The sequence below is a fragment of the Rhea pennata genome, chromosome 1 (genome assembly GCF_028389875.1).
Source record: "Rhea pennata isolate bPtePen1 chromosome 1, bPtePen1.pri, whole genome shotgun sequence".
NCBI classification, from domain to species: domain Eukaryota; kingdom Metazoa; phylum Chordata; class Aves; order Rheiformes; family Rheidae; genus Rhea; species Rhea pennata.
The window spans coordinates 66587706-66601525 of NC_084663.1; the positions used below are offsets into that span (position 1 = coordinate 66587706).

Consider the following 13820-nt stretch of genomic DNA (forward strand, 5'->3'; position numbering starts at 1 on the left):
CCAGACACACAAATGGATCATTATGGTCTTTGGGGCACTTGCTATGCTACTTGGTGACAAAGCAGCTCTTTGTAAAGGCTGAGTGCTACTGCTGTAAAACAAACATAGCTTTTAAACCAAAATCATCCGTAGAAACAAAACCTAAGATCCTGTGGGGTGAATTGATTTCTCAGGAGCTCCATAATGAAATACAAAGCCTTTCTCTTTTGGGCTGCTCATTCCCATCCAACTTCCAAGGATTCAGGCACTTCCTGGCATTCACATAATTAAAAAAAACAAAACAAATCAAAACACCCCCCCACTATAATTGCCACTTTTTATTGACAGCTTTATAAGCAAGTCCAAGTCTGAATTGAGAAACTACCAGTAGAAACCAATTACTCCTTCACCCACATCCCTCCAGAGCAGAGCTGAGAGTCACTGATGAAGTATTGCAGGATCAATAAGTGCAGTTACTACCAATTCTGCCCCTTTCACACAGTGCCAGGCTCCAGTAATGCTTGAGAAGGAAGGGCAGTGGCAAGAAGCGGTGTCTGTCCTTCTGTAGGTGATGGTCCTACCTCTGAGCTGATGCTCAGCCGTCATTCTTCTGTGGTATCAGTGTGAAATAAACACAAAGCCAAAATGATGAGTCTTTGTAATCAAAAAAAAAAGGAAACATGGCATTAATGATATAGGCAGAGATTCTAAGTTTTTGTCCTGCTAAAATTCAAATTTTTAATAATAAAAATTTGTCAGTAATTCCACTCTGACATTTTGCTCCTTACTGCTTCCCAACTAAGCTAAGCTGTCTATTCCTTGAAAAAATTATCGATTTCAATGTAGTGTGCTCCACTTTCTTTTCGCACTTCTGTATTCTTCCAAAGTAAAAACTATTTTTTTCTATTTTATTACTACATTTCCCTACATACAAGCAATTAAAAAAAAAATACTGAATTTTGAAAATTTAGGCATGATGTGGAAATAATCCTCCTGACCACAAGACAAAATGCAAAGGAAGTAGCTTCCCTGGGGGGTCCAGGCCTTCCCTGGCAGGGCTAGAGGAAATCACCCTGAAGCACCACTCCAGTTCGGTTGCAGGATTTTGTGCAGGAAGCCTCAAGCTGGCGTCAGCTCTGGGGAGCCATACCGCTAGAGGCCTCTGCAGTGGAAGCAGACATTCATAGTGCCTCCCTCAATGACATGCATTACCCCCATGAGTTTAACAGTGTAGACATTGGCTGACCTTAAGGACTTAAGTGCATGCCCAGCTGCTTCCCAGCATGTTTTGTAGATATGATTTTCGAAAACATCTGTCTGCTCAGCAGCAGGAGCAGAGCGAGGTTGCTGCTGGATATTTAAAAAAAATCCTACCCTGCAAGATATATTGTTGGCCTTTTGAATCTTAAGTGTTTCTGAATCTCCCTACAGACTCTTCTCTCCTTTAAAGGAAAGACTGAGACATGTTAATGTTACTTTTATGTTGCATAGATATTCTCAAGAAAAATCAAACTAAATCTGAAATGCTATGAAAATAGAAATTCAGCGTCTTAATGTTCAGTGCCCCAACAAATGCAGGCTGTTTTCAAAAGTTCCTTTTTCCAGCTAGAAATGGAATTAAATACACTTTAAATTTGATTTGACTTAAAAAACCCAATGCTCTAAGCTTTTGCTGGTGGACAAAGCTCCATGAGTGTCGGTTTTCATCAGAAATATTTGGCCTAAACTATGCAAACTAGTTAAGTTACCATTGTGGCTAAAAATTTAACGTTTGCATCGCTGAAATGTCAGGACTTTTAACAGTGACCCATTAACGTATTTTGTAGTTAGTATGCAGGCTGTGCCTGCTGAAAGCACTGCAAGGTCCTTCAGGAGGAAAGCCATTATTTAGAGAAATAAAAATACACTTTTATAAGTAGAACTTAAGGCCTCTGGCATAGTGGTCTGGCACCTTTCTTCAATTCAAACTGAACATTGGCATTTCCTAAAAATCTGAGACACAGTTGTTATAGGTTTTCGAGGTCATTTGCAGTGTTGTATTTTGTTGCAGTATTTAGTGATGTCATGGGTTGTAGAACCTTGCACAGGTAGATGTTTTCTTGCAGTGGAGCAGTGCCACCCAATGGCTCTTCTGAAACTTGGCGATGGTGCCTGTATGCTCCAAAACAGGCATCCTAGGCACCTGCTGTCCTGGATTTACTGCACCAAAGTGGGATTTAGCTAGTTACTGGCACTTACTCCCATTCTTTTTGAGCCACACACAAAGACTGAGTAAAGCCAGACACAAAAGAGGTACAGAGAATACTCTGTTTTAATAGAGCTGTAACTGCTTGCAGCTCTGATCGGGTTATCAGGTATATGTGGCAGCTTGTTTTCTGTGTCCCTTGCCCACTCCCAAATGGGTAGTGCGACAGTATGGGAGAGACCTAGGTGGAAGACGGCTCTCCTGGGAGATGGGATCGATGATTTGGTGACTTTGCAAATTGTTTGGTGTACAGCAGCAGCAGGGCAGAGTGCGAGATATCCACTTGGTGATACCCTGCAACCGACTGGGGAGCTGTTCCCTGCAGTGTGTATTCCTGGGGGATTTCAGGATTTCTGTCCTTACACGGGAGTACCTTCCCCGCGGAGTGTGGTACGAGGTGTGCTTTCGGTCAGGAGTTATCTTCTGGTGACTGTACCCAGGAAGTGAAAAAACCTGCATGAACTAAACCTATTTCTCAGGATCATCTTTGAATGTTCACCCCTACATCATTATCTGGACAGCAGTTTTGCTTACTCTTAGTCTCTAGAAAGGCTGAGGCAGGATTTCCTCTCAAAATGGTTCCCAAGCATACCGTAGCTGAAAGAAAACCCAAAGCATTACCGCATGCTGAAGTTGCTTGATGATTTTCTTGAGGCACCTGCTTAACAGCTGTTTTCCTGTGCAGGGGCTCCAGAGAGGGCTGTGTCCCACTACAGACAGGCCATCCACCTGAGTCCAAATCACCATGTCGCCATGGTGAACCTGGGCAGGCTTTACCGCTCTTTGGGTCAGAACAAAGAGGCTGAAGTATGGTACAAAAGGTAAGAGCTTGAGCTGAGAGACCGATGTTTCCCTTACTCCCAGGTATGGCTTGTCCTTGCTAAAAGGCCTCATTAAAAAGTTTGGTGACATTTCACTCTGTCAGTGTAGTGTTTGCATTTTTTTCTCCCCTTCTCCATCCATCTGAAATAGGGTTTGCCTTTGCTTAGTTGGCTATTTAGTGGGAGTGCTTTGTGGGTAAGCCCTGACTCAGGCAGTGCTGACTTCCCTGGACTGTTCTCAAGCTGCCCAATGTACAGTGCTACTTCCGACTGGAAATTCAGACCCTTCCCAGCAATGCACCAACATTGCCTGCTGGTATGAAACAGAGTGGACTATTTTTTTTCCTCCTTTTTGACATCCTGATTTGTGCTTGTACTCCCTTGGTTCTGCCACTGTCAGCCTTCCCCACCCCTACTGCTTGTTTGCCCACACTTTGGAGGTGGTCCTCTCTTGTCCTAAGCTTGCCAGAGGAATGGCTGCCAGGGCACCCATGTCCCTCCCCATGGACTGCAGACTGTGCTTCCCAGGGTGGGACCGTGCCATGCAGAGTGCAGAGATTTGCTGCTCCGTCCTGGTTCAAACCACACCTTACTCTTGCTTTGATCCACAAATTACCTGGAAACATCTCTTTTCCCCAACATACAGGGCACTGAAGGTATCCCGGAAAGCTGAAATCCTGTCCCCCCTTGGGGCTCTGTATTACAACACTGGGAGGTATGAAGAAGCTTTGCAGGTTTATAGAGAAGCTGTAGCACTGCAGCCTTCAAACAAAGAGATCCGACTGGCGCTGGTGAGTGCAGGACTAGCACGCCCAGGACAGGTCCACGACACACTATTGCTATGGAAAGGGATGGCCATATTAGTGTAAAAATTACCCAAGGCTGAAGCTCTGCAGAGAGGCCAGACAGTAGTTGGCTATATATCCATGCGGGCCATCAAGCAAACGTCTCTTCTTGTTTCCTGCTCGCACCTTTCTGACCTCAGACTCTGTCTCAGCCGCCGCCTTTCCGGCTGAGCAGAGTCTGTCATAGATTAAATCTGACCTGCCCCTTACTCACTACGAAGGATTACTGCTAGGCTTTCTGGCTTTCCTTGATGAACAGTGGCATTGTCAACCCCTGCCTTGCCACATAGCAGGAGGCCAGGACCATTTACTGGGTACAACATGGTATATTAAAGGAGACTGAGTCTTTAAAAATTGTAACTTCATAATGTGGATCTCTAGGCCCAGGTTTTGGCAATGATGGGGCGGACAAAGGAAGCTGAAAAGATGACAAACCATATACTCTATGAAGATGTGGAGTGTCTGGAGTGCTACCGCCTTCTATCAGCAATCTACAGCAAGCAGGAGCACTATGCTAAGGTACAGAGGTCTCTGTGTGCTGGTGACCCAAGGGCTCACACAAGCGCTCAGGTTGAATTTTGCACTCTGGCTCTCCAGAGACGTGTCACATGCCTTAGCACACATGCAGTACGTTTAGTTCTTTTACTAAACCCTTTTGTTTATCCAGGTAATAAACTAAAGCTAAGCAGCATGATTTACAAAGGTCGTGAGCCTTTGCTGTGCCTACCACTGTCAGCCCCACTGTACATCAGCCGAAGGCATCTAAAACTCTCATTTCCAAATGTAATAACAGTGTGGGGCAAATGAGGGAATGGAGTGATGATTTGTTGTTACTCTGGCTCCTTTGCTGAGAGACCCTTGTGGTGGGATGAGCATGAGAAGATGAAAGGAGCAGAATACAATAATACAATGTCCTCTTGCTTTTTCACAGGCACTTGAAGTTATAGATAAAGCTCTTCAGCTAAAACCAAAGGATCCAAAAGTCCTATCAGAGCTCTTTTTCACTAAAGGAAACCAGCTAAGAGAGCAGAATCTCCTTGACAAGGCTTTTGAGGTATGACTGCTCTAAGCCCAGTAGGTAGTTTTATAGGTTAAAGAATGGAGTTAACTCATTGCAGCTAATACTCCATGCTGCATGCACAAGAGTATTGACCTTGGGAGCTCATCGGTTCACCAGAGGTACAACTAAAGCTATGGAACAGTGCTGTCTTTGCTAGAGTTAGTTACAAGTGTTTTTCTTGTTAGAGGACTGGTTTCTATACCTCCCTACTGCCTTTTTTTATTAATGTGTGGAAATACAGCCTGCCTTGAGAGGTTAAGTACAGAGTCATGGTGAGACTACGGAGGAGCCCAGGCCCTATCGTACTGACTGGAGACTTGGTCCATCTGTCCCCAGCCCCTCTTGCTGACAATGGCCAGCTCCATGTGACTCAACTGGAAGCTTGGGGACCCTGTGAGAGGCCACCATATTATTATATTTCACCTCATTACTTAGTAGCTAAGAGATCGGTTTATCCTAAAGCAGGCACCTGCTGGTGATGTGCAGGACACCCCTGTGGTGCTGGGCAGCAGGAAGAGGGTCACAGATGTGGTTTGGTTCCTCATGTGATGCAGTGGACACAACAAAGCCTGTGAAATGAACTCAGTGAGGAAAAAGTACAATGTGTCATCTCTACTAAAAAAAGACTGAATTTCAGCATGTGTATTGTGTATAAGAATTTTAAACTGTATTTTAAATGGATGCAGGGAGGTTTCTTTCCCCTCTTTCAGCTGGCTTTGACTGAAGATTCAGACTTCTAGCCTAAAAATGTTTCATATTTGTTTAGAGCTATAAACAGGCTGTGGAACTCAACCCAGACCAAGCACAAGCCTGGATGAACATGGGAGGCATTGAACACATCAAGGTTTGAAAGTTTTACTTTTCCTTAATCTGTCTAGTGCAGGAACCACTACTCAGGACAGAAAGCTAAAATTACCTTAGACCACCAAGAGCTATGTATTTGTGGGCAGTAAGTGACCACAACATATATTGTCCAAAGAAGAAGAAACTCTATTGCAGTCCCAGCTAGAATTTCCCTACCAGGTTGCTTGGGAATATATGTCCTGCAATTTAAATATTTAAATCCATGTTTCAGGAGGACAAGCAGCTGGTTCATCTCCAAAGTTTTTCAGCTTTAATTGTTGACCTGCCTTAGAAAAATCTCCCCATGAGTCAACTTCTAAGATTCCTCTCTACCTAGTTTATTTAATGAAGATATCTGATGTAGAATACTGACTTGACATTATGGAAATACATTTACAGCCCTGTGGCTGCATTTTTTTTTTTTTTTTTTGAATACTTTAGCCTATCATTATGATTTGTGTCTTAACTCCTACTGCGTGATATCCTCAAGCTATCTTATCTATGAGTAAAACTAACTACTTCTTGCCGTGAGTGTTTGATCTAATTTAGGATAATAGCACTAGGTGATCCATTTCATAAAGAAGCGTTACTAAATAATTTCAAGTTTAGAAAACTCTTTTTTCTTTGTGTTATGATGTTCACCATTCCAAGGAATGAACTTTTCTATGTCAGGGAATGTGAATGAGATCTGTCACTCTTTTTCTTCATAGGGGAACTACGTCACTGCTCGCAGCTACTATAAGAAAGCTTTACAGCTGGTTCCAAACAGCAAGTTGCTGAAGGAGAATCTAGCCAAACTGGATCGATTAGAGAAGAGGTTACAAGAAGTCCAGGAAAAAGATCAGACATAGCATTCAACCACCAGTAGAAAGAAAGTCGTGTTCCTTGAAGAAGAGTAAGATGGAAGCCTAAAAGTGACACTGAAGGAACTTTGATATGATTCAGAATTACGGAAGGCAAATTTTGGCTGCATGTTTGTTTGACCAAAGTTACAGGAGACACTCAGCTCATATGATGAGACATGCTGGAGGATGAATAAAAACCTCCCTGTAGCCAAGATTCATGTTTAGGTTGAACCCATCTTAGTCACACAAGTAATGTGGGTGGGACATATACCTTTAATATCTTGGTTATTGCTGGGGAAGCTGTGGAGACAAAGCACTCATCAACTGCTGTGAAGGTGAAGTAGCACCTGTTGTTACTCAATGCAGATTCAACTAGTCCACGTAAAGTACCACTGATGGGCTATATTGCAAGTGCTGCCAGGTCCTTCTGAACCAGGAAGATGGCCATAATGGTCATATAAAAGGCTTTCAAGGGGTTAATGTTGAGGAAATGGTGGCCACTTTTACAACTCTAAATGTGACTTGCAAGTAATCCTAAAGAAAGAGAAAATTGTGTCTGAATATCACCTTAGAAGGATGATTCTACAATTAGGACAAATGATCCTTTGAGGAAAAAATGCAGCTGAATGTTTTACTCATAAGAGAGTCATTTTGTAATAATTCAGGTTCACAATATCAGTATTGTTAAATGTCATATGGCTTTACCCTTTGCCCTCTCCCTCCAGGCCAAGTAATTATTACTCTGAAAAAGCTGGAAGCATCCAAAAACAATGTGAAGCTCTAGAATTATTTGTCCTCCTACCCAGTCCCCAGTAAAAAACGAATAAACAAAAAAACCCAACTAATCTGATCAACATAGGAGGTAAAGTAAAGCCACAGAGAGATTAAGGAGGATTTGGTAGGCTGGAAAGGTACTAAGGAGGCTTTTTATGGGTGTGCAGGGATGAAGCCCATTTATCACGGTGATAACACTGATAAAACACATTGTCAAAGTGTTCTCGCCTCCTCCCCCAAGAGATGCAGAAAATGAGCTATAGCTGATCAGTCATAAATCTATATTTTTAAATACTGAAGTGGGGAAGTGAGTTCTCTTCAGAACTGAGGATTTTATTTTTGAGCTTTATTTATTTAACTTATAATCAAATAATTAATATATTTTCTCTGTTATATAAGAATTGGCCAGTGTCCTTCACGGCTGGCCACATGGCTGGGCATTGTGACTCATATTGTCTGAAGTCAGAAAATGCAGCACCACCAAGGCATGCTTCAGTAATTTGCCCTGGTGGTATTTCTAAAGCATATGGCTGCAAAGTATGTTGGACCAAACTATCATTGCAATAACAGCACTTCTACTGGCTCCAATTGAGTTTGCACCAGTTCAGCACAGAAAACATGAAGGGTTGGTGGGACAGTGCTTGGTGCCACTGTCTTTCGGCTTGGACAGCTGGGTAGGTCATCAGCTTATTCCTCTTGTAGCAGGAAACTGCCATAAAGCTTGTTATATTTGAGCTTGATTTTGCTCACTCTCGACAGAAGGGCAACCCAGAGCTTGCTTAGGAAGAAGCCCACGTGGTGAAAACCCTTGCGGTGCCTGGGCTTAGCCAGTGCTGATTGGGTGTCTCCTTCACAAGCACCAGGTTCGCTTTATAAGGGGAGAGAGCCACATGCTGGTGGCCTCGTTGGAAAAGCTCAGTCCAGAATCCCAGCCTGTGCCCATAGCTGACCAGAGAGTGGCTCATCCAGTCAATGGGAAGGAGAAGAGATGGTCAGAGGAGGAAGGCTGGTGCAGACAGGTTCCTGGGCTTTCCCCCTTCAAATCAACTTCTTTAGTCTCAAGAGAGCAGCTGGGACCACAGCCCATGCACATTTTGAGCTAGCAACAGCCTACTTTTCTTTCCAAGTCACGGGCTTGGGCTGGGTCAGCAACCATTCTGTCACACAACTTTTATGGCCATAGACTTACTGACTGGGTTTATGCAGAGGCCTAGTGCAAGTGCTCTGCTAGGTCCTTCCCATGGAGCAGTTCTCAGGTGTCCGGCATTGCACTGCCAAGGCGTTGGCAATGCTCTGTGGACACAGCATGGGGAAACCAAAGTTTAAACGGCCTCTGAGAGCTATCATTTCCCTGATGGGCAATGCATAATTATAGATGGTTCGTAATGGAGATATTTAGAGGTGCTCAGGCCGTGCTGAACTGCAGGGAAAGTTAGCTGCTTCCGAACTGGGCATCACAGGTTCCCTGTCAGGGTATCTCCATGACAGTGGCAGTAAAAGGCATCGTACTCACATAAAGCTCGCTGCCTTTTCCCAAGGAAAGCCTCTCTTCCAGCACTGGCCCCAGCCTACGATGCTGCGGCATGGCGGCGAGTTCAGCAGTGGTGGAGCTGCAGTTGGTGCAGACCCTGAGAGCATCATTGTACAAAGCCTCCCATATATGGGGCATATGCAGAGAGCACGCCTACACCTAGCCAAAGGGGAGGACCGTGGCTCGTTTAAGAAGGTGTACGAGCTGTAAACTTAGTCTCAAGAAAGCAGGTTAAATAAAGACTATATATTCTACAAGCCACACACCAGTATGGCTTTAAATTATGGCCAATGAAACATATTTTTCAAATATAAAAGAAGATGTATTTTTTATAGCAGTGCTTTGGAAGGGAGGTGACTTACTTACTTAGTTTTATGTTTTCAGTTTTGATGTAGTTGAGTTTGTGTTTCCTGAGACACCTAGTGCTAATGGTGATCTCGTTCTTGTCCTAGAATCCGATCAAAGCCATCTTGACCTCCTAAAACTGATGCATATGCAATGTAACTGATGCTTTTAGGTGTCCCTGTGAGCTCCTGGAAAAAGAATTACCCTTTTTTTGCCAGGCTAGCTTACCTGTGAAAGGATATAGGGAAACCATCCTCCCAGTGAGGGAGGCAGTGTTACTGGAAGGAATGTCATATGTTCACCCAGAATTAGGCAGGTAATATATCAATGTAGTTTAATCCCAAGTAAACTGCATTATGTTTGTATGCTGAAAGGTTGAGTTTCCACATCTGTGAGCTGGGTTTATGGTCATTATAGGGAGAGGAGGGGTCATTAATGAACCCCCCCCATTCCTGAAGTAGCACTTTATAGCCCACATCTATGCAGGATGGCAGTCTGCAAACTGGGAAAGTATTTGGTGAATGACTCAGGCCACAAGCTACCAAAGTAATTAAACCCTTGTGAAGATTTGAGCTCACTCTCTGTCTCATTGACTTCCATGCTAAAATGCTGTGTTTATCCAGGACATTAATCTTGTGAAAAGTTTGCTGTAGGTGAAGAAGAACAATGCATTATAACATGAGATGGGTTACCTCCACTGAAAAAAAAAATGTTATTGTGAAGATAAATAGAGCAAGTTTGCTTGTGATAAACTGGTTATTATCCTAATTAGTCATAGGAAATGGTCTCTTCTTTTAGCATTACACAGTTCATCAAATAACGAGTTCTAAGTACACTGGTTTCTGCTGAGGGCATGGTGCTCATGCATGGTTAGCAGAGATTACAAAGTAACAAATGGCTGATGCTCTGTGTAGTGGCAACGGGGCTCATTCTGTGTTGAAATGGCATTGGCTAAACCTCAACAGTTGTGTGGATGCTCAGCAATATTAAAGTGGAGAATTAAGACAAAGCTGGTTAGAGAGGACTCTTGTGTAATTACTATTCATTTCAATCATAAATAAAAAACAAAATAACTGTGTTGCTTTTTCCCTTCTTTATGAATAATATTTTCAGCTGATGTATTTTGTTTTATTTTCTTGCTTATTTAAAGTCCAGTATTCTTTGCTTCCATTCCTTTTCCATCCCTCAAGATAAATGATGCAATGCGGGGAAATTTTAGGTCTCTTGTATATTCTTTGGATTAGCTTTTCCTAAAAATGTGCAGGCAAGTTGTTTTGACCAAGCAGGGAGTGAATGCAGGAGTGAAAATGGTCTTTATTCCAGAGCTCTGAATGAGGATGGGGTGTGTGTGCGTGCATGCGCGTGGGTGTGCGTGCATGCTAAGTCAAGCGCTCCACAGTACAGAGCCTAACTTGCAGGGGAGGCTGGACATACATACCTGGCACTGTCTAAAACTCACAAAAGCTTCTCAACACGTATGGAAAGCAAGCCAAATATGGTGCACTCTGTTTGCTGAAAGAAGACAATTATCATTCTAATTTTAATAATTAGTACAACTGATGAGAATTTAATTGTTATGATCCCTTTCCCCACTTGTCCTCCAGCTCGGTGAAACAGTTGGCATGTGCTGAAGTCTCCTCAAACTGTATGTGCATTAAATTGACCAAGTGTTCAATTTCTGTTTTTCACACATGAAATTATGTACAATCTTTGGAAAAAATCTAGCCCTTAGAGGTTTTTTTCCCCCCCTTTCTCTTGTAGCAGTTTTAAAATGTCCTATTTTGCTTTCATGTACATTTAAACCCAGCAGAAAAAAAAAAAAAAGAAAAAAAAAAGAAAAAAGAAAAAAAGAAAATTGTGCTTGGCATTCACTAGTGTCTCAATGTGGCAAAGTTGTGTCAGACTATCTTGATAACTTTGTGCAAAAGTTCATTGCCATATTTGTACTGACTTGCTGAAAATTCTTTTCTGGGAAGTAGCCCCAATGGTATCCTCTGTAAAAGTTATGACTTCTACAAGTATATTACTGTAGAAATCTCTGCCTGAAGTGGATGTCATGCTGCGTGTTCCTATCACATGGGAGTTTTTGCATTGGCTGTTGTTCGAATGGTTCTTATTTATGTACCTAATTTTTTTAATGAGTTGTGCATATCTTTTTTAAAAAAAGACCAAGGAAACAACCCATGGATTTGAAATCTTTCAAAAATAAATTCACACTTAGTAGCAGCTGGATGTATGTCAGTGGTAAAGGAATTTTCAAAGTCTGCTTTTTCACTGTGGGATTTATGGATAGATTATGCTCGAAGTCTTTGCAAAAGAAAATGTATGTAAATGTCTATTTTATATAAAATGTAAGAAAAATAACTGATGTGTCTAGTTTTTTCTGTTGGCTATAAGATTAGTCCCTTCCTTAGGACCAACCAGGAATAGATGCTTCTAGAGATGGAAGGGCCTAAGATTCTTACTCCAGTTGACTTATGTTTTACTGCCCAAAGAATTCAAATGATTGCTCACATAGGAGCAACTATAGAGCACATGTATTGGAGTCTGGCCATATAAAATATAATACAGTAGGCATTTTTTGGAGCCTGAGCATGAGAAAGGATGAGGGCTGGTGCTTACATTGTCTTGAGGATTTGGAATTATTATACTGTTATGAGTTCTTCATGTCAGGGATTACACATCTGTAGGAAAAGCAACAAACTTCAGTCTACAGAGTGTAAAGAGAAGAGACAGAATGGAAAAGAAAAAGAAATTCATTATGTTCTAATTCCCTCCTTCAGATTGTTGGTTTTTCTGGGACCTGTCCTGGCATATCTTCCCAGATATTTCTGCACGCTACCAGGAATTGGGAGAGCTGATGATGATATAGATACCTCTGCTGAAAATGGACCTGGAAGATGGACCTGGAAGAAAACGGCCACACAAGCCATACTGTTTTCTGCCATCTTGGTGTGTGCATAACCCTTTGTAGCACGAATGGGAATTGCATGTTTGCTTTGAAGTTGGATATAGACAGTGCAGGATTTCTTAATGGAGCTTGTTATCTAACCCTCCCTCCTACCACCTAGGTCCTAGTTCTGTACAGTTGAAGGGCTTCTTACTATAGCAGAGAAAGAAGATGTACTACCAGATCGTAGCCTGGATCCTCCCCTCTGGAGTAGCATGCAGGTTTTATCCTTTCAGCAAAAAAATGATGAATACAGCCAATGCCAATGGCTTCTTCTGTTGCTCGAGCAGTCTGAAGAACCATAACCACCTCAGTGCCATGGGAATGATGGAAAGACTTGGATTTTTGTCATTTCTATTAGCACAGGAGAGGGGACATTCCCACCAGCGGTCCTGCTGACAGGCCTGAAGGCAGGTAGTGCCAGTGGGGACAGACAGTGGTCCAGCAGACAGGGACAGGCTGCGTAGTGCTTGCCTCTTCCAGGCCATGCAGCCCCCAGCTGTTCAGCATCTCCCCCAGGACCACTGGCTTACCAGTTAGATTGACCAGGAGGAAAAAAAAATGTTGGGAGATTTTTGTGTGCTTTCTGCTGCTTCTGAGCAATTTTCTTTGGTAAGGGAGAGCATTTCTGCACCCTTGTTGGCACTGCAGGGTCAGCTCCATCTGCCTGGCCCCAGTCTCCTTGCCTGCCAGCAACAGCTTTTCAGGACAAGCTGGAGTGGGGAGAGGGGTGGGTATTTCGGCTTTCTGACCTTGAGCAAATCAGACCAGAGGCTGCAGGACAACCCCCACACAGCCCCTCTGCAGGGCCAGCCTGCCCAGGGCTGCAGACATCAGCAGACCTGTTCTGCCTTACCCTCAGCGGGACCAGCCCGCGGGCAGAGCAGTGGCATCGGGCCGAAATGTTTGCTCTGCCTGTCTTGCTCTGGAAATCCTGCAAAGGGGCTGGAACTGTGTGTTGGCCATGAAAGAGGCTACCTAGGCAAGGTAATCCCTTCCTAAAGCTAATGAGCAAACCTCAGCTAGAGGCTTGTGACACTGTTGCCAGTGGGGAGCAGAGGAAGTGACAAAGTCACTCTGCTCTGCAAAAGCTGCAGAAGAAACCCTCAGGGTATGGCCAAGGAGAGGCTGCTGAAAATTACTGCAATGTCATCAGCATGTGCCCGCTTGAAGGACAGAGTATCTTTCATATATGTCAAAGTATAACCATGGGGAAAAGTAACAGTACAAATACTGATAAAGTTACACGGACTGTATGTGGCGGTGTTGGAAGTTAATATAATGAAGCGTAGGGCCCAGTGGCTGAGGTGCAAAGGGTGCAGAAGGGACCACGGCCAGGAGAGTGGCTGGGTCCTGGGACCTGTCTCATTCGCTGTGGGTAAGTCCCAGGGCCCTTCTGTGTGCACCAGTCCTGGAGCACCTAGAGAGCTGTGTAATTCCAGAGCCAAAACAAGGGCAGCTCCATTCTTCATTTGCTCATGCAATGTATGAACAGTGGTTTTCCTTGTGAAAAACACCAAATAATTTTAATCCTTGGTGGCAGCATACTGCCATGCCTTATAAACACATCCGTCAGAAACTG

General features: G+C 43.4%; 1 protein-coding gene across 1 annotated transcript in view; it reads left to right on the forward strand.

Moving 5' to 3' along the window:
• Positions 1–11652, forward strand: part of TMTC1 (transmembrane O-mannosyltransferase targeting cadherins 1) — a 149829-nt gene extending 138177 nt beyond the window's left edge. The window contains exons 15-20 of the mRNA XM_062590415.1: positions 2910–3045; positions 3692–3836; positions 4272–4409; positions 4822–4944; positions 5717–5794; positions 6504–11652. Of these exons, the coding sequence (XP_062446399.1) occupies positions 2910–3045; positions 3692–3836; positions 4272–4409; positions 4822–4944; positions 5717–5794; positions 6504–6644 (761 nt within the window). The 3' untranslated portion in view covers positions 6645–11652. The remainder of the gene's footprint in view (positions 1–2909; positions 3046–3691; positions 3837–4271; positions 4410–4821; positions 4945–5716; positions 5795–6503) is intronic.
• Positions 11653–13820: the final 2168 nt, after the last annotated feature.